The 23,893-nt window shown below is 48.9% G+C and overlaps 1 protein-coding gene across 8 annotated transcripts in view; it reads left to right on the top strand.

The window, feature by feature from the left end:
* The window catches only part of arnt2 (aryl-hydrocarbon receptor nuclear translocator 2), a 503,807-nt gene that overhangs the window by 80,340 nt on the left and 399,574 nt on the right, over positions 1 to 23,893 (top strand). For all 8 annotated transcript variants that reach the window (XM_072468767.1, XM_072468766.1, XM_072468765.1 and 5 more), the window contains one exon: positions 3,604 to 3,817. In XM_072468767.1, the coding sequence (XP_072324868.1) occupies positions 3,604 to 3,817 (214 nt within the window). The remainder of the gene's footprint in view (positions 1 to 3,603; positions 3,818 to 23,893) is intronic.

Raw genomic sequence — 23,893 nt, 5'->3', positions numbered from 1 at the left:
AAAGCAGTAATTGAATGCTGTGCCACCTTTAAAGTCTTCATGCACAAGTTTGAACAAGACCTCCTCACCGCACAGGACCTTCAACTGACATTATACACCAGATACATCGATGACATTTTTTTCCTTTGGACCCACGGCGAAGAATCACTGAAATGACGACACAATTACATCAATAAGTTCCATCCCATCATCAGACTCACCATGGACTACTCTCCAAAATCGGTTGCATTCTTGGATACACTCATCTCCATCAAGGATGGTCACCTCAGCACTTTGCTTTACCACAAGCCCACGGATAATCTCACGATGCTCCACTTCTCCAGCTTCCACCTTAAACACATTAAAGAAGCCATCCCCTATGGACAAGCCTTCCATATACACAGGATCTGCTCAGACAAGGAGGAGAGTAACAGGCATCTACAGACGCTGAAAGATGCCCTCGTACGAAAGGGATATGGCGCTCGACTCATCGATCGACAGTTGCAACACACCACAGCAAAAAATCACACCAAACTCCTCAGAAGACAAACATGGGACACAACCGACAGAGTACCCTTCGTCGTCCAGTACTTCCCCGGAGCGGAGAAACTACGACATCTTCTTTGCAGCCTTCAACACGTCATCGATGAAGACTAACATCTTGCCAAGGTCATCCCCACACCCCCACTATTGCATTCAAACAACCGCGCAACCTCAAACAAACCATTGTTTGCAGCAAACTACCCAGCCTTCAGAACAGTGACCACAAGACCACACAACCCTGCCATGGCAATCTCTGCAAGACGTGCCAGATCATCGACATGGATACCACCATTACACGTGAGAACACCAGCCACCAGGTACGCGGTACATACTCGTGCGACTCGGCCAACGTTGTCTATCTCATACGCTGCAGGAAAGGATGTTCTGAAGCTTGGTACATTGGCGAGACATGCAGACGCTGCGACAATGGATGAAGGGACATCGCGCTACAATCGCCAGGCAGAAATGTTCCCTTCCAATCAGGGAACACTTCAGCAGTCGAGGGCATTCAGCCTCTGATCTTCGGGTAAGCGTTCTCCAAGGCGGCCTTCAGGATGCGCGACAACGCAGAATCGCAGAGCAGAAACTTATAGCCAAGTTCCGCACATGAGTACAGCCTCAACCGGAATCTTGGATTCATGTCGCATTACATTCAACCCCCCATCATCTGGCCTGGGCTTGCGAAATCCTACCAACTGTCCTGGCTTGAGACAATTCACACCTCTTTAACCTGGGGTTACGCCTCTCTCCGCCTCTTTAAAGACTTCATTACCTGCTAATTCTCACATCCAAAGTATCGTCTTGCATCTTTGACTTTGTCTATATAAATGTTTCTGGAACCTACCTCTCCATTCACCTGAGGACGGAGCAGTGATCCGAAAGCTAGTGATTCAAAACAAACCTGTTGGACTTTAACCTGGTGTTGTAAGACTTCTGACTGTGCTCACCCCAGTCTAACGCCGGCATCTCCACATCATGACCTTTAAAGATGCGATAGTTTAGGTCTAGGATAGATGTTTTCATGACAGAAAAGGGAAGAGCATTCAAAACCATATGGAGATTCAATGAGACAGAAAAAGGAAACTTATGACAAATGTGATGTTTACAAACATGCAAACAAACATACAGCTTAGGAGCAGGAGTAGGCCATTCGATCCCTCGCGCCTGCTCCGCCATCCAATGAGACCATAGCTGATCTGATTAGAACCTCAACCCCAAATTCTTGCTGACCTCCAATAATCTTTCACCCCGTTGTTAATCAAGAATCTATCTAACTCTGCCTTAAAAATATTCACTGCCATTTGAAGAAGAGAGTTCCAGAGACTCATGACCTTCAGAGAAAAAAAAATCTCATCGCCACCTTAAATGAGCGACACCTGACTTAAACAGTGACCCCTAGTTCTAGATTCTCTGACAAGAGGAAATGGTCTCTCCACATCCACCCTGTTAATACCCCTCAGGATCTTAAAGATTTCAATCAAGTCACCTCTTACTCTAGTGGATACAATCTGGGACAGATTTAATTGGCATTTGAAAGCCAGTACTGATTCTTAAAGACAAATAAAATTTGACTTACTCGATCAAGTTGTGTATATGGACAAAATAGGCATTTAACAAAGTATTACATGATAGACTTGTTGGCAAAATTAAAGTATGATTAATGAGACAGCTGCATTCTGTTTCCTTCCTTATCTCTGATTTTACAAAGACTTCTCATTAATTCATTTAGAGAAAATTCTAATATATTGACATAACAAATTGTTTGAAAAGAAAGAATATCTCTTTGTAACTCAATGTTTTCTAGAACATTGTGACCTGGGCCTGAATTTTCAGGGTGGCGAGCGCTCGACGCCCGTTATCCTGATAGTCAGTGGGGATTGCACTCAACTGAGCTCTGGCAGTAGGCAGGAGCTCTGTCTGCATTTGGAAGGAAGCCCCACCTTGACAGCTTTCCAACCCTTCCAGGAATAATGCTGTAGTGGCCGGAAGAGGCTCTACAGTGCAGTGCCACCCCCGCAGACCAGTTTCCGATCCTCAATCATCGGCTGCCCACCAATCTAAAAATTGAGGCTGGGTGGAAAAATGCCTTTCAGTAGTCACTTAAGGGCCTTAATATGGGCAATGGTGGGCTTCTTTCCAAGGACCTGTCTGCCCCACTGTACGATCATGGCTGCATCGGGGCAGGTCGATGGTATTTTACACTCTCCCACTCCTCCACGTCTGAGAACCCGCCGGAGGATGTAACATTCTGGCCCTGGTGATTCCCATTAAGATACTGTGTAGAGGAAGCTCCTTAGAGCTGTGCTTCCTAAACTTTTTCCTGTCTGACCCCGTATTAATGCCCCAGATTTTTCCTGACCATAGAGAGAAAATTTGGAGCGTGTGGTTACAAGAAGTTGAGCAGGGGAGGCCTTCAGCTGAGCAGGGGGTGGGGACTTATGAGGTTGAGCATGGTAGGATGTGTTTAAATTGCAGGAATTTCAGACCCTCAATTCTTTTGAAAGACTACTGGATATGTACCTGAAGTACTGTACCTCCAGAGCAACAGACCAAGTGCTGGATGGCTCATTTTTCTGCTCGCACAGTCACAATAAACAGAGTGGTCTTTTTGTGTGACGCAAATGTTTCTACATTTTCTAAATATCTGAAAGGGAGGATTGTACAGGGATAAGAAAAAAGGGCAGTGGAATTATAGTCAGTGAATTGCTTTTTAGGAGAGCCAACACGGACATGATGTGCTGGTGGCCGTCTTCTGTGCTGTAACAATTCTATGGTTATCTCTGAACTCTCCAGACGGGAAACACTCACTCAACATCTATCCTGCAAGCGCTCAACCAAATGTACACATTTGAAAGAGATAACCTCTCATTTCTCTAAACTCTGGAGAATACAGGTCGATTCTACTCTATCTTTACTCATAGGGCAACCCCTCATTCCAGGAATCAATTTAATCTTCAGATGAGGGGAATGTTTTTTTTGGTGGATCATAACAGAAATGTCTGCGTTATGCAATCAATGAGGAATCGTGAAATGTTCTGCGTTCCTGCATTTTGACCGTTGTATTTTCCGTTATCTCCCAAGGAGTTGAAGCACCTGATTTTGGAGGCAGCAGATGGATTCCTTTTTGTAGCTGGAGCTGAAACTGGAAGAATCATCTATGTTTCGGATTCTGTTACACCTGTTTTAAACCATCCACAGGCTGAATGGTTTGGAAGTACCTTGTATGAGCAGGTTCATCCAGATGATGTGGAGAAACTGAGAGAGCAGCTTTCCACATCAGAAAGTTCCATGACTGGTAAGCGTTTTGTCTCATAATGAAAAATTGGCATGCCAGAGATCATAAAAACTGCTTGAAAGTTAGTAGATAAGTATTAGAACTGCATTGCCTTCAGACAACTGCCATACCAGTTCTGTGTTTAGCTGACATGCGATGTGTGACTATAAATCCATAGCACTAAATGTTTGGAAATGGATGAAATAAAAAAGTGAATCTAATAAATGGAATGACTGAGAATGGTTGACATTTGAACTTTGTCTACAATGGCGTGCTTCCGTCCAAGGACCTGTCTGCCCCACTGTACGATCATGTCTGCATCAGGGCAGACCCATGCTATTTTACACTCACCCACTTCTCCACTCCTGAGAACCCTTGGAGGAGTGTAATATCCTGGCCCTGGTGTTTCCCATTAAGATACTGTGTGGAGGAAGCTCATCAGAGCAGTTCCTCCTAAATGTTTCCCTGTCTGACCCTGTATTAATGCCCCAGATTTTTCCTGACCATGGAAAGAAAATTTGGAGCGTGTGGGTGCAAGAGTTGTTGATCAGGGGAGGCCTTCAGCTGAACATTCATTCATAAAGGTCTTTCACAAGGAAGAGAACAGCACTCAGTCTGGTTGGATCATATTAACAGAAAGATCTCCTGTACAAAAAGGGGGCATTGAGCTTGTTGTATCTGTGCCGGCCAAAGAAGATCTATTCAAGATCTATTCCATCTTCCAGCTGTTGTTCCATAGCTCTGCCGGTTACAGCACATCAACTGCAGACCCAAGTTTGTTTTTAAATGTAATGGGGGTTCCTGCTTCTACCTCCTTTTTTAGGTAGTGAGATCCATATCCCCCCTCTGGGAAAATAAAATGCTTCTTAACTCTCCTCTAATAATTCTGCCAATTGCTTCAAATCTCTGCCCCCTTGCTATTGAAATAAGTACTTTCTATCCACACTATCCAAGCCCCTCATGATCTTATACATCTCAGATAAGTCTTCCTGGTCACTATCAACCATGTGACCATTTTCATAACATCTGAAAACTTCTTCATCATGCCCACTACATGTAATCAATGATCTATACCATAAACAGCAAGGGATCGAGTGTTAAGTCCTGCAGGACCTCACTGGAAAGAACTTTCTGGTCACATAAACACCGTAACCCTTTGGTTCCAACATGCCACTTTTTCTTGGAACTCATGAACTTTTAATTTTCTGACTATGAGGGTTCTTGCCAAATTTCTTGTTAAAATCCAGGTAGTCTACATAAAACGTGTTTATTACCGTCTCAGAATAATTCAGTCAAGTTAGCCATCTTCCCTTGACAAATTAATGCTGACTGTCCATGATTAATCCATGACCCTCTAAATAATGATTTATACTGTCTCAGAATTTTTTCGAACAATTTGTCCACCACATAGATTAGGCTGTATTTGGTCAGGCTAGCCATTCCTCTTTCTTTAAATGGTGGTGAAATGTTAGCAGTACTCCAGCATCCCTTCTCCAGCCAGAGAGCCTCGGAAAGCGGTGGTCAGAGAATGGTTACAACAATCAGGCAGGCCATTTGCCCATTATGTCAGTGCCGGCTTTCTGCAAGAGCAATTTAGCTCGCCCCCTTTCCCTGAAGTGCTGCAAACTATCTCTCTTTGCGTTTGTCCAATTCCCTTTTGAAAGTCACAGTTGACACTGGCTCCATCACACTCTCAAGTAGTGCTTTCCAGATCCTAACCACAGACTTTTCCTCATGTCCCCATTGGTTGTTTTGCCAATATCTTCAATTCGCGTCCGCTGGTTTCAACAATAGGAACATTTTCTCTCTACCTACTGCTTGACCCCTCATGACTTTGAACACTTCTATCAAGTCTCCTCTCAACTTCTCCCCTCGAAGGCGATCGACCTTAGATTCTCCATCTCTCCATGTAGCTGAAGCTTTTTACTCCTGGATCCTTTCTTGTAAATATTCTCTGTGCCATCACGAAAGCTTTCACATCCTTCTTAAAGTGTGGTGTCCAGAATTGGACAGAGCACTTCTGTTGGGCACAATGCTGGCATTGAGGTTGAACAAGTATTTTGTAAAGTTTCATCATAACTTCCTTGCTTTTGTACTCCATGTCTCTATTTATAAAATCCAGGACTCCTGTACGCCTTTTTAACCACGTTCTCAACATGACCTGTGTCTGGTCCCCAGACAGAGTTCCCCAAATTTGTTACCTTGGATGAGATCCATAATTTGTTAAATTCGCGGTGGGAAACCCCCAAATAGTTATGTCCCCGGGTGAGGTGGGATGAAATGACTCCATTTCTTTATTCAACTCTCTCGGTTAGTCACAACAAGATTAATCTAAAAAGGATCCTTTTCCTTGTGGACACCATTTCCCAGTCCCAATATTTTGTGTTTTAAAAGGAGCCAATTTAACCAGGCTCTCTTGAGTTAAAGAAAGAGTGAAATCATTAGTTATTAAACACGAAAAAAATAATGAAGCACGTGCATGTACATTCACATAGATTAGAAATAAAAATTGAGTCCAGAAGTAAGTTACTAAAAAAAATATACGAATCATCACTGTGGATTGTAAATCGATGATTTGTTACTATTATTATGTCATTATTTGTGTTGCTTAAATCGATACGTTCTTAGCAGAAGGTTTTAACCTGACTCACTTTGAAATAATCTCAGGATTATCTGTAATAGAAACAAGTTCAGTTCTGTGAGTCTTCAGCTGCAGAATTATCGTGGAATCATCTTCAAATGAACAGTGGCTTTATAAAGAGGAGACGCTCAAAGTTAAAGACCCGATTATTTACTTTTATATAACATGTTTCATGAGTTCAAGGCATTCCAAAGCACTTTACAAGCAGTGAAGTATTTTTGAAGTGAGGCCACATTTGTGTAGGATAGTTATCCACAGTATTGAGTAAGTGGCAGGGAGAGGGATAAACCCAGTAACTGAAGAATCCAGTCAGCGAACACAACCGTTGGGGTAGATTTTAAAGACCGTAACGGGGAACAAAATTAATTGACTTTTGGCAAATTATGGACTAATTAATGGAAGTCAATATAGATTGTGAAGGTAAATTCTGTTTGACTGATTTACTTGAGTTCTTTGAATAAATAACGGAGAGGGTTGCTGAGGGTCGTGCAGGTTAATGTGCTTATGGACTTTCAAAAGCTGTTTAACACAGAACCACATAATTAACTTGTCAGCAAAATTGACTTCCGGTTACGGCGATGCGGAGCTAAGCTGCACATTTTGGCGGCTCCCGCTAGAACGGACTTTTGGGCTCTCCAGAGGAGCCCCAACGGAAATACTTTGACGACTTCCCGTGTGGGAAGGTGAGAGCAAGGTCCTCCTTCCATAGTATATGGAGTGGACCAGAAGTGGAGCGGTCAAAAAAGCGGTTTTGGAGCAGCGAAAGAAGCGAGGGAGAAAAAACAAGATGGCGGAGGGCGGAGATCGAGCAGCATGGGGGCCGGAGCAGCAGGAGTTTCTCAGGCGCTGCGTGGAGGAGCTTAAAAAAGAGGTGCTGGCGCCACTGCTGATGGCGATCTAGGGGCTAAAGGAGACCCAGAAGGCCCAAGGGGTAGAGATCCGGGAGGTGCGGGAAAAAGCCGCCGAGAACGAGGATGTGATCTTGGGCCTGGTGGTGAAGATGGAGGTGCACGAGGCGCTGCACAAGAGGTGGGCCGAAAGATTCGAGGACCTGGAGAACAGGTCGAGGAGGAAGAATCTTCGGATTCTGGGTCTCCCTGAAGGGGTGGAGGGGGCCGATGCCGGGGCATATGTGAGCACGATGCTCCATTCGCTGATGGGTGCGGAGGCCTCTCCAAGTCCCCTGGAGCTAGATGGGGCTCATCGGGTCCTGACCCAAGGCCAACGAGCCGCCAAGGGCGGTAGTAGTGAGGTTTTATCGTTTCGTGGACAGAGAGTGTGTCCTGAGATGGACCAAGAAAGAGCGGAGCAGCAGGTGGGAGAATGCGGTGATCCGAATCTATCAGGACTTGAGTACGGAGGTGGCAAAGAAGAGAGCTGGTTTTAATCGGGCCAAGGCGGTGCTGCATAGGAAGGGGGTTAGATTCGGAATGCTGCAGCCAGCCCGATTGTGGGTCACATTTCAGGATCGACACCACTACTTTGAAACGCCTGAAGAGGCTTGGACCTTTATACAAACTGAAAAGTTGGACTCAAACTAAGGGTCTGTGGTTGTGGGGGGGATGTCGGTTGTATACAGGGTTTTAACTATGCGTAAGGAATGTTCCACGGGTTGGGCGATGGATGGGGATGGGGCAAGAGATCTGATGGGGAGACTGTGAGGGAATGTGGGCGCCGGTGCTGTAGGGAGGGGAGGCCCGGGGATGGGGGAATTGGGATAAGTCCGCAACAGGAGCTGCGCCAGAGGGGGCGGGGCTGGCTCAGGAAAGCGCGGGCTTTTTCCCGCGTCAGGGATGGACGGAGGGGGGGGGATGGAGGAGCGCACACCGATTGCTGGGGAGAAGGAGGAGGGGGGATTTCCAAACGGGGGGTGGGGGGGGGGGGGGGTCAACGGGAAGGCGGGGGAATCCGGGGTCAGCAGGTGTCAGCTGACTTACGTGAGTGTTATGGGGGGAGCAAAAGAGCTAGATATGGATCTAGCGGGGGGGGAGGGGGAAGGAGGGGGAGAGGGGAGGGGGAAATAGGGTTGCTGCTGCATTGGCCGAGGGGGAACTGAAAACAGAAGAGGTGGTCGGGGCGGGGGTCCCCCATCTGGGGGACTGGAGGGTGCGGGACTGGCCTAGAAAATGAGATGGCTAGTCGGCGGGGGGGGAAGCCCCCCAATCCGGCTGATAACGTGGAATGTGAGGGGCCTGAATGGGCCGGTTAAGAGGGCCCGAGTGTTCGCGCACTTAAAGGGACTGAAGGCAGACGTGGTCGTGCTTCAGGAGACACATTTGAAGGTGGCAGACCAGGTCAGGTTAAGAAAGGGATGGGTAGGACAGGTATTCCATTCTGGGCTGGATGCGAAGAATAGAGGGGTGGAAATACTGGTGGGGAAGCGGGTGTCGTTTGAGGCCAAGAATATAGTAGTGGACAATGGAGGTCGGTACATGATAGTGAGCGGTAGGCTGCAGGGGCCGTGGGTGGTATTGGTAAACGTATACGCCCCGAACTGGGACGATGCTGGATTTATGAAGCGTATGTTGGGGCGCATTCCGGACCTGGGGGTAGGAAGCTTGATAATGGGGGGGGGGATTTCAACATGGTGTTGGACCCAGCATTAGATCGTTCCAGATCTAGGACGGGGAAGAGGCCGGCTACGGCCAAGGTGCTTAGGGGGTTTATGGACCAGATGGGGGGAGTGGATCCGTGGAGATTTGCGAGGCCCCTGGCCAGGGAATTTTATTTTTTTTCCCACGTACACAAAGCCTACTCCCGGATAGATTTTTTTGTTCTGAGCAGGGCTCTGATCCCGAAAGTGGAGGGAACGGAGAATTCGGCCATAGCCATCTCAGACCACGCCCCGCACTGGCTGGAACTGGAGTTGGGAGAGGAGAGGGACCAACGCCCGCTGAGGCGTTTGGATGTGGGATTACTGGCAGATGAGGAGGTGTGCGGGAGGGTAAGGGGGTGCATTGAAAGGTATTTGGAGGCCAACGACAACGGGGAGGTGCATGTGGGGATAGTATGGGAGGCGCTGAAGGCGGTGGTCAGGGGAGAGTTAATCTCCATCAGGGCTCACAGGGAGAAGAGAGAGGGCAAGGAAAGGGAGAGGTTGGTGGGGGAGATCTTAAGGGTGGACAGGAGATATGCAGAGGCCCCTGAAGAGGGACTACTTAGGGAGAGGCGAAGTCTCCAGACGGAATTCGACCTGTTGACCACAGGGAAGGCAGAGGCACAGTGGAGGAAAGCACAGGGGGTGATGTACGAGTATGGGGAGAAGGCGAGCCGGATGCTGGCACATCAGCTCCGTCAGAGGATGGTAGCGAGGGAGATAGGTGAGTCAAGGATGGCAGGGGAACTACGGTGCGGAGTGCGGTTAAAGTAAATGAGGCCTTTTATGAGGAGCTGTACAGATCTCAGCCCCCAGCGGGGGAAGAGGGGATGCGACGATTTCTGGATCAACTGAGGTTCCCGAGGGTGGAGGAGCAGGAGGTGGCTGGTTTGGGGGCGCCAATTGGGTTGGAGGAGCTGATTAAAGGACTGAGGAGCATGCAGGCGGGGAAGGCCCGGGGACCAGATGGGTTCCCAGTTGAGTTTTACAGGAAGTATGCGGACCTGTTAGCCCCGTTGCTGGTGAGGACTTTCAATGAGGCAAGGGAGGGGGGACCCTGCCCCCGACAATGTCCGGGGCGATGATTTCTTTGATCCTGAAGCGGGACAAGGACCCACTGCAATGTGGGTCATATAGGCCGATTTCGCTCCTTAATGTGGACGCTAAGTTGCTGGCAAAAGTGCGGGCTACGAGGATTGCGGACTGGGTCCCGGGGGTGATTCACGAGGACCAGACGGGATTTGTAAAGGGCAGGCAGCTAAACACCAATGTGCGGAGGCTCCTAAATGTGATTATGATGCCATCGGTAGAGGGAGAGGTGGAGATAGTGGCAGCTATGGACGCGGAGAAGGCCTTTGACCGAGTGGAGTGGGAGTATCTCTGGGAAGTGTTGCGGAGGTTTGGGTTTGGGGAGGGGTTTATCAGTTGGGTTAAGCTCCTATATAGAACCCCGGTGGCGATGTGGTTACGAATCGGCAGAGGTTGGAATATTTTCAGCTGTATCGAGGGACGAGGCAGGGGTGCCCCCTGTTGTTTGCATTAGCAATTGAGCCTTTGGCCATGGCATTAAGGGAGTCCAGGAAATGGAGGGGGGTGGACCGAGGGGGAGAGGAGCATCGGGTGTCGCTGTATGCGGACGACCTGTTGCTGTATGTGGCAGATCCAGTGGAGGGGATGGTGGAGGTCATGCAGATCCTAAGGGAGTTTGGGGACTTCTCGGGCTATAAGCTCAATGTCGGGAAAAGTGAGCTCTTCGTGGTGCATCCAGGGGACCAGGGAAGAGGGATAGAAGACCTACCGTTGAGGAGGGCGGAAAGGAGCTTTTGGTACTTGGGGATCCAGGTAGCTAGGAGTTGGGGGGCCCTGCACAAACTTAATTTGATGCGGCTGGTGGAGCAGATGGAGGAGGACTTCAAACGATGGGATATGTTGCCACTCTCGCTAGCGGGCAGGGTACAGTCGATTAAAATGATGGTCCTCCCGAGGTTTCTTTTTGTGTTCCAGTGCCTTCCTATTATGATCACCAAGGCCTTTTTTAAGAGGGTAGGCAGGAGCATCATGGACTTTGTGTGGGCAAACAAGACCCCGAGGGTAAGGAGGGGGCTTCTGGAGCGTAGTAGGGACAGAGGAGGGCTGGCGTTGCCGAATCTGGGTGGTTACTATTGGGCAGCCAACGTGGCGATGATCCGTAAGTGGGTGATGGAGGGAGAGGGGCCGGCATGGAAGAGGTTGGAGATGGCATCCTGCAAAGGAACGAGCCTGAGGGCGCTGGTGACGGCACCGCTGTCGCTCTCGCCGACAAGGTACACCACGTGTCCGGTGGTGGCGGCAACGCTAAAGATCTGGGGGCAGTGGAGACGACACAGGAGCGCGATGGGAGCCTCGGTGTGGTCCCCGATCAGAGATAACCATCGGTTTGTCCCAGGAAGGATGGACGGGGGGTTTCAGAACTGGCATCGGGCAGGGATCAGGAGGATGGGGGACCTGTTTATAGATGGGACGTTTGCGAGCCTAGGGGCGCTGGAGGAGAAGTTTGGGATACCCCTGGGAAATGCGTTCAGGTACATGCAGGTGAGGGCGTTTGTGAGGCGGCAGGTGAGGGAATTCCCGTTGCTCCCGGCACAGGGGATTCAGGACAGGGTGATTTAGGGTGTATGGGTCGGAGAGGGCAAGGTTTTGGCGATATATCAGGAGATGAAAGAAGAGGAGGAGGCTTTGGTAGAGGAGCTGAAGGGCAAATGGGAGGAGGAGTAGGGGGAGGAGGTTGAAGAGGGTCTGTGGGCTGATGCCCTGAGTAGGGTTAATTCCTCTTCCTCGTGTGCCAGGCTTAGCCTGATACAGTTTAAGGTTATTCACCGAGCGCATATGACAGGGGCGAGGCTGAGTAGGTTCTTTGGGGTGGAGGACAGATGTGGGAGGCGCTTAGGAAGCCCGGCGAATCACGCCCATATGTTCTGGTCGTGCCCGGCACTGGATGGGTTTTGGAGGGGTGTCGCGAGGACTATATCTAAGGTGGTGAAAGTCCAGGTCAAGCCAAGTTGGGGGCTGGCACTATTTGAGGTGGCAGACGAGCCGGGAGTGCAGGAGGCGAAAGAGGCCGGTATCCTGGCCTTTGCATCCCTGGTAGCCCGGCGGAGGATCTTGCTATTATGGAAAGACGCGAAGCCCCCCCCAGTGTGGAAGCCTGGATAAATGACATGGCAGGGTTCATCAAGCTGGAGAGGATAAAGTTTGCATTGAGAGGGTCTACGCAGGGGTTCTTCAGGCAGTGGCAACCGTTCCTAGACTATCTCGCGGAGCGTTAGATGGAGGTCGGTCAGCAGCAGCAGCAACCCAGGGAGGGAGGGGGGGGGGGTCTCTTTCGGGGGTGGGGGGGGGGTATATGGGTGGGCGGGGAAGGGGGTTTTCCTAGGGGCACTTGAAAAAGGAAAAACATAAACATATGAGAAAGTCAATATGAGCGGGAGTTACCCACTGTACAAGTTCTGTATTATGTTGGATTGATATGTTTATGTTTTCTGTTACTTATCTTTTCTTTTTTGTTACCGGGGGGGGGGGGGGGGGGGTTTAAATGGCTGAAAATTTTTGTTGAAAATTTTTGAATAAACATATTTTATTTTTAAAAACTTGTCAGCAAAATTGAAGCTCATGGGATTAAAGGGCCATGGCAGCATGGAAACAAAATTGGTTAAGGGATGAAAAAAGCAAAGTAGAAATGAATGACGTTTTAGACTTGAGGAAAATGTGAGTGGTGTTCCTCAGGGCTCCGTATTGGGATCGCTACTCTTCTTCATGTATGACCTGGACTTGCCTCGGTAGACATAATTTGCAGATGATATAGTAAACATTGAGGAGACTTCAAGAAGGCATAGGTGTGTGAAATGGGCAAACACATGGCAAAAAAGTTTAATTCAGAGAAATGTGAAGTGCTAAATTTTCATACGAAGAACGAGGAGAAGCATTATGATTAAATGATATAATTTTGAAGGAACATCGCAACCTGGGAGTGCATGAACTGAAATCTTTGAAGGTGGCAGGGGCACAATGACGAGAAAAACAATCCTTGGTTTTATTAATATAAGTTGTTATGGGGGTGATTTTGAGCCTGCACTCGCCGTCTGTGGGATTGGCAGCATGGGCTGAAAATTCCATGAGATTCGGGAAATGCGATTCTCACTGGAGAGATCGAGTTTCCCCGATTTGCCCTGCTTTTTTCTGGCGATTTCACTCATTTGTATACTTTTCCATCAATTTATATCTCCGTGATGGGGTTTGGGGATCCTTTGGCTGCAGTCTGATCGGGGTGCCTTTTAATCTCTGTGGAGCTGCTTGCAGACTCTGAGGCCACGCCCTACCAGAGTGAAAGTGTAAACCATACCTACTCATTTTTCTCTCCCTAAGGGCTCAGTATTTGGATGGGAAACTAGTCTGTGTAGCTGGAGAGGTACGCAACAGTTTTCAGTCTGAGCCTGAAACTTTGGCAAATTTATCGTGGCACATCTTTGGATTGTGGGGGTGAGACCCATGCAGACACGGGAGAAAGTGTAAACTCCACACGGACAGTGACCCAGGGCCTAGATCGAACCCGGGTCCTCGGTGCCGTGAGGCTGCAGCCACTGCACCATCGTGCCGCCCAGCAACTTATACTTTAAACTATAGATATTAGTGGTTCCTTGCATATCATACATCGCGTTCTCCACAGAATTATGGTTCTTATTGCAAGCAGTTCACAGTTACACCCAGCTTCCAATGGGTTGCTTCATTTTTACTTTCCCAATTGGGTAACCTGAGAGCTATCTCTCGGTATGAGGATTACACTGGAGATTTCTCCTCTCGATTCAAGCAAGACAAATCTTACAGCCACCTTTAATGGCTCATGAGCCTGATTTTCAGTCTGGGTGCGAGCTCCCACTCGCTATCTGTGTGGTGAGCAACAGCATCATTTTCTCTGCTTAAGTTACAGGCCAGGTTGATTCTTTCTCTCAGTCTGTACTTCTCAGTTGGCAAGTCCAAGTTGCTGTGTGCCTGTGATATTCTTGGGTTTATAGGTAAGCCTGTAACCTGATCTCAAAATTACTTCCTCTTGCACGTGGAAATGGGAAACATTAGCTTTGTATCCAAGTAGAAATCCCAATCAGTTATCTGATCCCAATTCCATTTCATCTTGGAAGTAAAGGGATAGTTTACAGCACAACTGCTTGCAACCTGATGTCTGCAATACCTTTCTGGGACTTTGGGATACTCAGGGTCTACTTAGTTTAGACTTAGGAATTGTCTCTAAGTGTAAATACCTTGCACCTCCATCTGGATAAAGCAATCTGAGTCTCTTTGATCTCAACCACCCAGACATGCTGTTAGGCAGATTCCACCACAGATCATTTGACCCCCCCCCCACACACACACACAAACATACCCTACCTTTAAGGTGTTGTCCCAAAACATCAAAATCTTTTAAACCTCACTGTTGTAACGGCCAGGTTATTTTTTACTTTTGTACATAGTGTGGAGAAGCTGGAGTTTAGAGCAGAGAAGGTTAAGAAGAGATTTGATAGATCTTTAAATTTCTGAATAGTTTTAATAGAGTGAATAAGGAGAAACTGTTTCTAGTGGCAGAAGAATCAGCCTGAAGAGGACATGGTTTAAGGTGCATGGCAAACGAAATCCAGGATCACGAATTATTGCCTGATTGAACTCTCAAAATTTACTCAGCTGGCAGTAACGGTAATGAGAACGATCGCAGGACATTAAGGACTACAGTGGAGCTGGTCTCAAGATGTAATAATGTGTTCCGGGAACAATAAAGGAGCTTACCCAGAACGCTGCAGATACTGAAATCTGAAATAAAAACAGAAAACGCTGGAAAGGCTCAGCAGGCCAGTTGCCTATGTTTCAAGTTGATGAGCGTCATCATGAGGGCTTAAAACCGCATCAAAAAAAGCTACCATTTCAGTGGTTGAAATTAAGAAGAGAATTATTGAGCTGGAGTTTGAAAAATTGGTATCGAACTAGCTGAAGGTAATTGAGAATCATGTTTAGGAGCTCAGTAAAACATGAGTGTTACTTCCATTTTAGCCCCTTTGTTGCAAGCACTTGAATCAAAATAACATGGTGCAGATTGTGTGCAGGGTCCTTGTAGGGAAATGGATATCTCACTTTTTTTTTGGGCGGCGAGCAATACTGGAGAGGAGTGTGATAATGCAGGCCCGGTGTTGAAACATCTTGAAGGAAAAGCACCCTGTCAGAGTAAGCTGGATGAACCCATAATTTTTTGTTGTTGTTCCTATAATATGTGCCATTAAGATTCTCTCCCAGTTCTCTGAAAGGTCTTTAAATGACAGCAGAGTTAATTTATAATTGAACCAGCAGATGGCACTGGCCAGTCACATATTTCTTTTGCATTCATTCTCAGTAGAGCCAAGGTTTTTATTTATCACCATCCCTAGGATGAATCAAATATATCTTTTACAAAACAAGTTTCATCATATCTGGGCAGAATTTATCATTTCATAAATAGCTTGTGTTGGAAAATCAATGGGTCAGGCAATAATTTCAGTTTGAAACTGCAGAAATTTATTCACTGAAAATGTTTGGAGTTGCAGAAATAAATGTGTTGGCGCTTTCAAATGTAGGTTGAATTAATTGATGCTTTGTGAACACAAAAGTCAATCTGTGGATAAAGCTAAACAATGTACCTTTCAAGCTTTTCATGATAAATTAGTAAGTCATATATTCTAATTTAACAGTGAGAGCTTCTATTGTGTGTCACCATTAATCTTATAAAGGCTTCTCTAATGTAGGAATCAAATGGCGTGCAAGATAAATAGCGTCAAGATTGGTTGTTTCCTTGATAAAAGCTGAGCTTTCAATTATTAGTTATTAATTGCCCAGAGAGGAATGATACTTTACAGGTGCAGCAAGTGTTTATCAATTTGTTCTATCCCATTGGTTTAAATCCTGCAGTGTGAGCCATGGATGAGTTTGTAAAAGTACATTTTTAATTCAAATTTTCATTATTTTAACGTTTTTACAAAGAACAAACAGAAATCCAACACAAACCCCAGCCATTGCACCTCCCTCCCCAAACCCCTTGACAGCAACCAGATCCCCAAAGTCCAAGATAAACAAACCTTGTCTCTTGTGGAATCCCTCATCTGCCCCTCTCACAGCAGATTTCACCATCTCCAGGTTTAGGAACTCCATTAGATTCCCCAGCCTCACCGAGGGAAAGGGGAGAGAAGCTGACTTCCACCCCAACAGGACTCGCCAGTGAGTGATCAACGAGGTGAAGGCTAAGACCTGTTCCCCTGCACCCATCTGCAACTCCGACACCCCGAATATGGCCTCCAGGTGGCTAGGCTCCAAATCTACGTGTAGGACCTCTTGACATGATGCAAAAAAAATGACTCCCAAAATTTTTCCAACTTCGGGCAGGGCCAGAACATATGAACATGATTAGCTGGGCCCCTCCCGCACCGTTCGCAGCTATCCTCCACTCCCTCAAACAGCCAACTCATCCTCGCTTTCGTTAAGTGCGCTCTGTGCATTACTTTTAATTTAATCAACCCCAGCCTTGTGCCTGAGGTTGAGGCATTAACCTTCCACAGCACCTTGCACCATAATACCTCCCCCAACACCATCCCCAGCTCCTCCTCCCACTTAGCCTTAATCCCTTCCATGGATATCTTATCCTCCTCCAAGATCCTACTGTAAATCTCCAAAACAACCCACCCTCCTTCCCTAGCATCTCCTCCAGCAACAATGAGGATGGTGCCACCGGAACGTTCTGGAAGACCTTTCTCACGAAGTTCCATACCTGCATGTATCTGAAACCCTCCTCACGCTGGAACCCAAACTTCTCCCCCAACTCCTCCATGCTTGTGAACCGCCCCACCAATAACAAATCCTTCATCTCCTTCTCTCTCCTCCCATCCCTGGAACCTCGCATTCATCCCCCCCCCCCACTCAAACACGTGGTCCCTTTTATTGGCATCACCCTCGAGCCTACCTTCAAACTTAAAGTGCTGCCTTCAAACCTTCAGTGTGGCTACCACCACAGGACATCCCAAATACTTGCCTGGGGCGAACAGTAGCGGGGCCGTTGCCAGCGCCCTTACAGGAACACTCCTCCATCCGCACCCACTAGGCCTCCATCTCCCTACTCCAGGGCCACATTATCGCCACCCAGTAATCATATAGCAAGTTCTGAAAGGCCAACCTCACAGCTTTCCTTATCCTAGCTCCTTCCCATCTCACACAAATGGGACCAGCCTGTCCACCCCCTTAAAATGATTTCGGTAAAAAGACCGGCAGACACTGAAATAGGAACAAAAAACATGGCAGACTGTTCACCTTCACTGCCTGGACCCGGCCTGCCAACGACAAGGGGAGACTATCCCCCCGCAACAACTCCTCCTTCACCCTCTCAACCAAGCTCATGAAATTAAGCTTACAAATCTGTGCCCAATGCCGCGCCGCATGCGCCCCCAGATACCTAAAATTAGTTGTTGCCACCTGGAATGAACGTCCCCCCCCCCCCACCACCACCACCACCACCACCACTCCCATCCCTGCGCCTGGCGAAGACACCACAAAATACTCACTTTTCCCTAAATTCAGTTTGTACCACGAGAACACCCCGAATCCCATTAGCAACCCCATTATCCCCCTCACCAAAGAGCTCTGGTCTGAGATGTACAATAGCAGATCGTCGGCGTATAGAGACACCCTATGCTCCATCACCCCCCTCACTATCACTTTCTATAAATCTGAATCCATCAGCGCAATGGACATGGGCTCTGTCGCCAGCACGAACAGAAGGGGGTACATGGGGCATTCCTGCCTCATTCCTGAAATAATGGATGTACCCCAAAATTTAAATCATTCGTTTGTACACACTCTGTCGGATCCTTGTACAGCAATTGCACCCATGCCACATACTTAGGCTCAATCCCACATTTTTCCCTTAATTCAGTTTATACCCCGAAAACACCCCGAAGCTCCTTCGCCACCCCATTTTACCCCTCCCCAAAGAGCTCTAGTCTGAGATGTACAATAGCAATCAAACTTCACCTGTAACTCCTTTCTCCTCACCAAAAGTCCCAGTTCCAAACCCTCCACATACCTCCACCTACCTCCAAAATCTCCTCTATCAGCTACTGCCGCTCCTCCCGTGCCTCCCTATCCACCTTCGCCTTGAATGAAATGACCTTGCCCCTCACTACCACCTTCAATGCCTCACAGACTACCGACGGCGAAACCTCCCCATTCCGTTTAACCCCCACATACTCCTCAATCACCTGCCCCATTTTAGTTCAACAATTCGAGTCTGCCATTAAATCCACATCTAGCCTCCATGCCGGCCTCTGGGCTGGCTCCTTCTTCAAAACCATATCCACCCAGTGCTGAGCTTGCTCAGATATCACGATCACCGAGTGAAGGGCTCTCCCCCGCCATTTTTCTTCCACTGAACTCCTCACCACGTTTGACGGTGGACTTCTGCTCATTCCCTTTTCCCTCGGTTCTTTTTTCCGTTTTTTGGCATCCTTGAAATGCCTCAGACCTTCCCACAACTTCTCACATAATATTTTTGTCCACAAAACAGGGTGTAAAGAGCCTAAAAAAGACGACTCTGGCAGGAGTCACCAAACATATGACCTCCACCTACATGCAGCAACCAGAGGTCACCCAGTCATGGCTTAGTTTGTGGCACTCTTGTCTCTGAGCCTGACGATTTGAGGTTTAAGCCTCACTTCAGGACTCGAGCACTAAAATCAGGCGGGCGTAAAAGATCCATGGCATGGGATCTTTCAAAGAAAAGCACCCCAGTGTCCTCATCAATATCCATCCTTCAATCAACACAAAAGCAGATTATGTGGTCATTATCACATTGCTGTTTGCGGGAGCTTACTGTGCACAAAATGGTTGCCGTGTTTCCTGCAGTGACCGCATTCCAAATGTACTTCATTGGCTGTAAAATGCTTTGCAATGTTTGGTGATCATGAAAAAATGCTATATAAATGCGAGTCTTTTCCCAGTGACTTTTGAATTTTATTTTAATTTTTATTGTATTTTCAAGAGGCTGCAATCACAATATTGAAGGGCTTTCATCTTTTGATAGCATGGAGATCGCAGGATGTACATTGGAAATTATGTTTTTTTTTCATGTTTGTACAGTTTGTTCTTGATACCCAGGGTTCAGTCGGGTGAGAGGATAGGAGGGTCTTTGTCTTTTCTTAGTTCTCTTGGGTAGGATTGCTGTGGTCCAATTCTCCTCCCTGAAGAGGGGTCGGATCCTTTTTTTGGGGAGGAGGACTATGATATTTGATCAGTGAGCCTCTGAGTCTGAAGGTTTGGGTGCTTTATTCATAGTGTAAATGCTGAACTTACATAAGACACCACTGGAGTAGCTGGTGTCTGGGGGCTGTACATTTGGAAGGAAGGGAAGGGATTGGAGAGAGTGCACAAAAGATTGGGAGGCATGGTGGCACAGTGGTTAGCACAGCTACCTCTCAGTGCTAGGGACCGGGGTCAACACTGACCTTGGGTGACTGTGGAGTTTATACGTTCTCCTTGTATCTGCGTGGGTTTCCTCCGGGTGCTCCGGTTTCCTCCCACAGTCCAAAGATGTGCAGGTTAGGTGAATTGACCATGCTAAATTATCCCTTTCGGTGGGGTTGTGGGGAAAGGGTGGGGGCATGTGCCTGGGGGGTGCGGGGGGGTGCTCCTTTGGAGGGTTGGTGCAGACTTGATTGGCCGAATAGCCTCCTTCTGCACTGTAGGGATTCTATGATTCAGGAGAATGTTTCCAGGGACAAGGGGAGGTTAGGACTGTTCTCCTTGGGTAAGAGGAGTCTAGATAGACAAGATCGGGGGAAACTGTTCCCACCCGTGAAATGATCGAGGAAAAAAGGGCACAGATTTAAAGTAATAAGCAAAAGAAGGAAAAGTGACATGAGGAATACACCTTTTAATGCAGCGAGTGGTTAGGGTTTGGAATTTCCTGCCTGAGAGTGGTGGCCGAGGCAAATACAATCGAGGCATTTAAAAGGGAATTAAATTGTTATTTGAAAAGGAACTATGTGCAGGGTTACAGGAAAAGGTTGGGAGATTGGCACTAAGTGAATTGCTCACTTGGAGAGCCGGTGCAGATATGACAGGCTAAATGTTATCCTTCTGCACTGTTGCAATTCTGTGATTCTGAGAGTGGAGCCCAGTTGTGTGGTTTTCCTCCATTTGCAGGCAGAGACAAATATCAGTTCTGATTGAAATGTGCCCCATAGTTCAGCTGCTAATGGAGGGCAGTACTTCAGCTACAATGTGGAGAGGTGAGGGAAATTACATATTACATTGAAAACTGCACCAAATTATGTACTGCTTTGGGTTCTTTGTGTTTCATGAAATAGAAGCCATGAACATTGGGCTGGTTGTATCTAGAGGGGAATAAAAGCACATTTATTTTTCCGGAGGCTGGTTGGGTGATACGTGAGGATAAGGGGGATCCGATTTGGTTCTGGGAGAAAGCAGAAGGGGTGAGAGCAGAGGCGAGGGAGATGGGTCAAACACGGTTGAGAGCCCTGTCAACCACAGTGGGTGGGAAACCGTGATTAAGGAGGAAGGAAGACATATCAGCAGCACCATTTTAGAAAGTGGCATCATTGCAACATGTCAGCAGCACCATTTTGGAAAGTGGCATCATTGGAACAGGTGTGACGGAGGTAAAGTAATTGGGAGAATGGAATGGAGTCCCTATAGGATGTGGGTGTGAAGAGCTGTCGTTGAGGTAGCTGTGGGAGTCAGTGGGGTTATAACGGATACTCGTGGACAGTCTATCCCCAGAAATGGAGATGGATCAAGGAATGGAAGGGAAGCATCGGAGATGCACCATGGGGGTGAAAATTGGAAGCAAAATTAATACATTTTTCCAGGTCCAGATGGGATACTAAACAGTTGTCGATGTACCGGTAAAAGAATTGTGGGAGGAGGCCGGAGTAGGACAGGAACAAGGAAGGTTCCACATACCTCATAAGAAGACAGGCAAAACTGGGACCTATATGGGTGCCCATCGGCACATCTGTTATTTGGAGGAAGTGAGACAAGTTAAAGTACATGTAGGAAGAAGTAGAACTGGGGGGCACAATCTCAGACTAAAGGGACAATCCTTTAAAACAGAGATGAGGAGGAATTTCTTCAGCCAGAGAGTGGTGAATCTGTGGAACCCTTTGCCTCAAAGGGCTGTGGAGGCCAAATCACTGAGTGTCTTTAAGACAGAGATAGATACGTTCTTGACTAATAAGGAGTAATGGGGAAAAGGCAGGAGCATGGGGATGAGAAAAATATCAGCCATGATTGAATGGCGGAGCAGACTCGATGGGCCTAATTCTGCTCCTATGTGCTATGGTTTTATGGTCTAACCCTGTTTGTGGATTTTGGGGACGAGGTAGAAGTCGGATGTCCAAGTTTGGGAGACTGAGGTTGGAAGCTGTGGAGGGAAGATCTTCAGAGGAGATGAGGTAATTGACAGTCCTGGAAAGAATGGCTGATGCTCGGTGGTGGGGCCATGGTCCGGGGGAAGTAGGAGGAAGTGTCTGAGATTTGGTGCTCAGCCTCTGCGATGTAAAGGTCAGTATGCAAGACGACAACAGCCCCACCCTTGTCAGCAGGTTTAATGACAAAGCCAAGGTTGGACCTGAGAGCGCAGAAAGCTCAGAAGGAGACAGGTTAGAGTGGGTGAAAGGAGCAGAGGCGGCCAATGTCATGTCGATAGATCTCAATGAAAAGATCAAGAGCAGGTAAGCGGCTGGAAGGAGGAGGCCAGCTGAAGGGAGAATACTGGACTGGATGAAAGGGGGCGCGATTCTCCGCTCCCGCGACTAAGTGCCCACGCCGTCGTGAACGCCCTCGAGTTTCATGACGGCGCGAAACGGCTCCGATCGCGATCGATTCAAGGCCCGAAAATGGGCTAGGGGCGGGGCCGCGAGGAACTCGGGGGGGGGCGTGGCGTGAAAGCAGCGTTGTAAGCGCACGACGCCCGAATGACGCGGCGCTGTGCCATAAATGGTGCGATCCGAGCACGGAAGGACCCCGGAGGAGGAGAGATGGCTGAGCCCCGACGAGCCGCACCGAGGTTCCTGGACACCCTCCTTGATGAGGTAGAAAACCGAAGGGCCACCCTCTGCCCAAGACGTGGGCATCGCCAGCCATCTAGCACGGTGAGGCGTGGTTGGCGTGAGGTTGGCACTGCTGCGAGTGCTATGGGGCACACTCCTCGGTCCGGGGAGCAGTGTCGGAAGAAGCTGCATGACCTCACTCGGGCTGCCAGGGTAAGTGCCATGAGAGTGCCCCCGGGTCACAAACAACCCCCCCCCCCCCCGGCACGAGGGGGGGAAGTGGGGTGGGTGGGTGGGGGGGTTCAGGGTGCACAACGTTGTACTCGACCCACATGAGCACCGGGACCCCCCTTGGAGAGATGCCATGGCTTGGCTCCAACTGTCTCCTCACCCAGCATTAATATAGCCTATATCTGCACGCCCTGATGATACCCGCCTAATTGTAATGCTTTATCCAACCCCCCCGGAAAAGACAGCTCACAACGATCGTGAGAGTATGAGAACCGAAGGGGGTTCTCCTGTGCTGCACCCCCTAAATGTTCACGAGCGGAGGGCCCTGGACCTCGCTGGGGGATCCGCCACCGGTAGGTCGCGACATGCCAGGTCGGAGGTGCAGAGGCAAGTGAGACAACCCTGCATGCCCCCCCCCCCCCCCCCCCCCAGCCCGTCATCGCACCCCTCACACTCTGGCCACTGCACTCTCGATCCCCTCCCCCCTCACACTCTGGCCACTGCACCCTCGATCCCCTCACACACTGGCCACTGCACCCCCGATCCCCTCCCCCCCCCCCCCTCACACTTTACGCACCCTCGATCCCCTCCCCCTCACACTCTGGCCACTGCACCCTCGATCCCCTCCCCCCTCACACTCAGGCCACTGCACCCTTGATCCCCTCCCCCCTCACACTCCGGCCACTGCACCCTCGATCCCCCCCCCCTCACACTCTAGCCACTGCACCCCGATCCCCCCCCCCCCCCCACCCACTGCCCCCATCACCACCATACACCCGGCTCAGCGTGTCTAACGAACCCCGTATCGTTGTGTTCCCCAGGGTGCTGTGGTTAATGAGTGGTTCAACGTCGGTGCCGGATGTGCTGTCCCTATCCCCCCTGCCTCCCAAAATCGGACAGCGTAGTCCTCGGCACTCAGACGCCAGCCACCCCACACGGGCACGTGATGAAATGCCCGTTACAAAGGCTGTGACCACCGGAGTGCATGGTTCAGCTATAGCCATGAGTCAGACCTTGGCTGGCGAATCTGAGCTCACAGCACATCGCAGAGCGGGCTGTCATCATTTAACATGGCACTGATCACACCCGCTTACACAATCATCAATGTTGTGCAATCCCGTAGTGCCGCAGTGGTAAGTTGATGTGAATTGGTGCCGTGAACGCGGTGCGGGGGGAGGGGGGGGTGGTGGTGGGGTGCAGGGTGGTGCCCGTGTGCAGGACTGGCGGTGCAAGCGGCAAGTTCAGCGAATCCCTCCCCCACGGTGCGTGAACCGTGCGGCCACCAACGCGTCGCGTGCTCGCTGTCCTCGACGGTGCCGTCGTGCAGCCTCCTGGACGTGACCAGCACCCGGGCACTTTCTGTGTCCTGCGCCTCTCCCCCCACCCTGATGCACGCCATCCTCCTCCTTCTCTTCCTCCTCCCCTTTGTTTGCGTTAGCTCCGGTGCCGTCGGATCCTCCCTCCGACTCCTCCACCGGGGTATCTCCCCTCTGCATGGCAATGTTGTGCAGCGCACAGCAGAC

This window comes from Scyliorhinus torazame, chromosome 12 (assembly GCF_047496885.1).
Source record: "Scyliorhinus torazame isolate Kashiwa2021f chromosome 12, sScyTor2.1, whole genome shotgun sequence".
Lineage (NCBI taxonomy): Eukaryota > Metazoa > Chordata > Chondrichthyes > Carcharhiniformes > Scyliorhinidae > Scyliorhinus > Scyliorhinus torazame.
The sequence above is the reverse complement of the archived record's forward strand: the minus strand, read 5'-3'. Positions and strand labels throughout refer to the sequence as shown.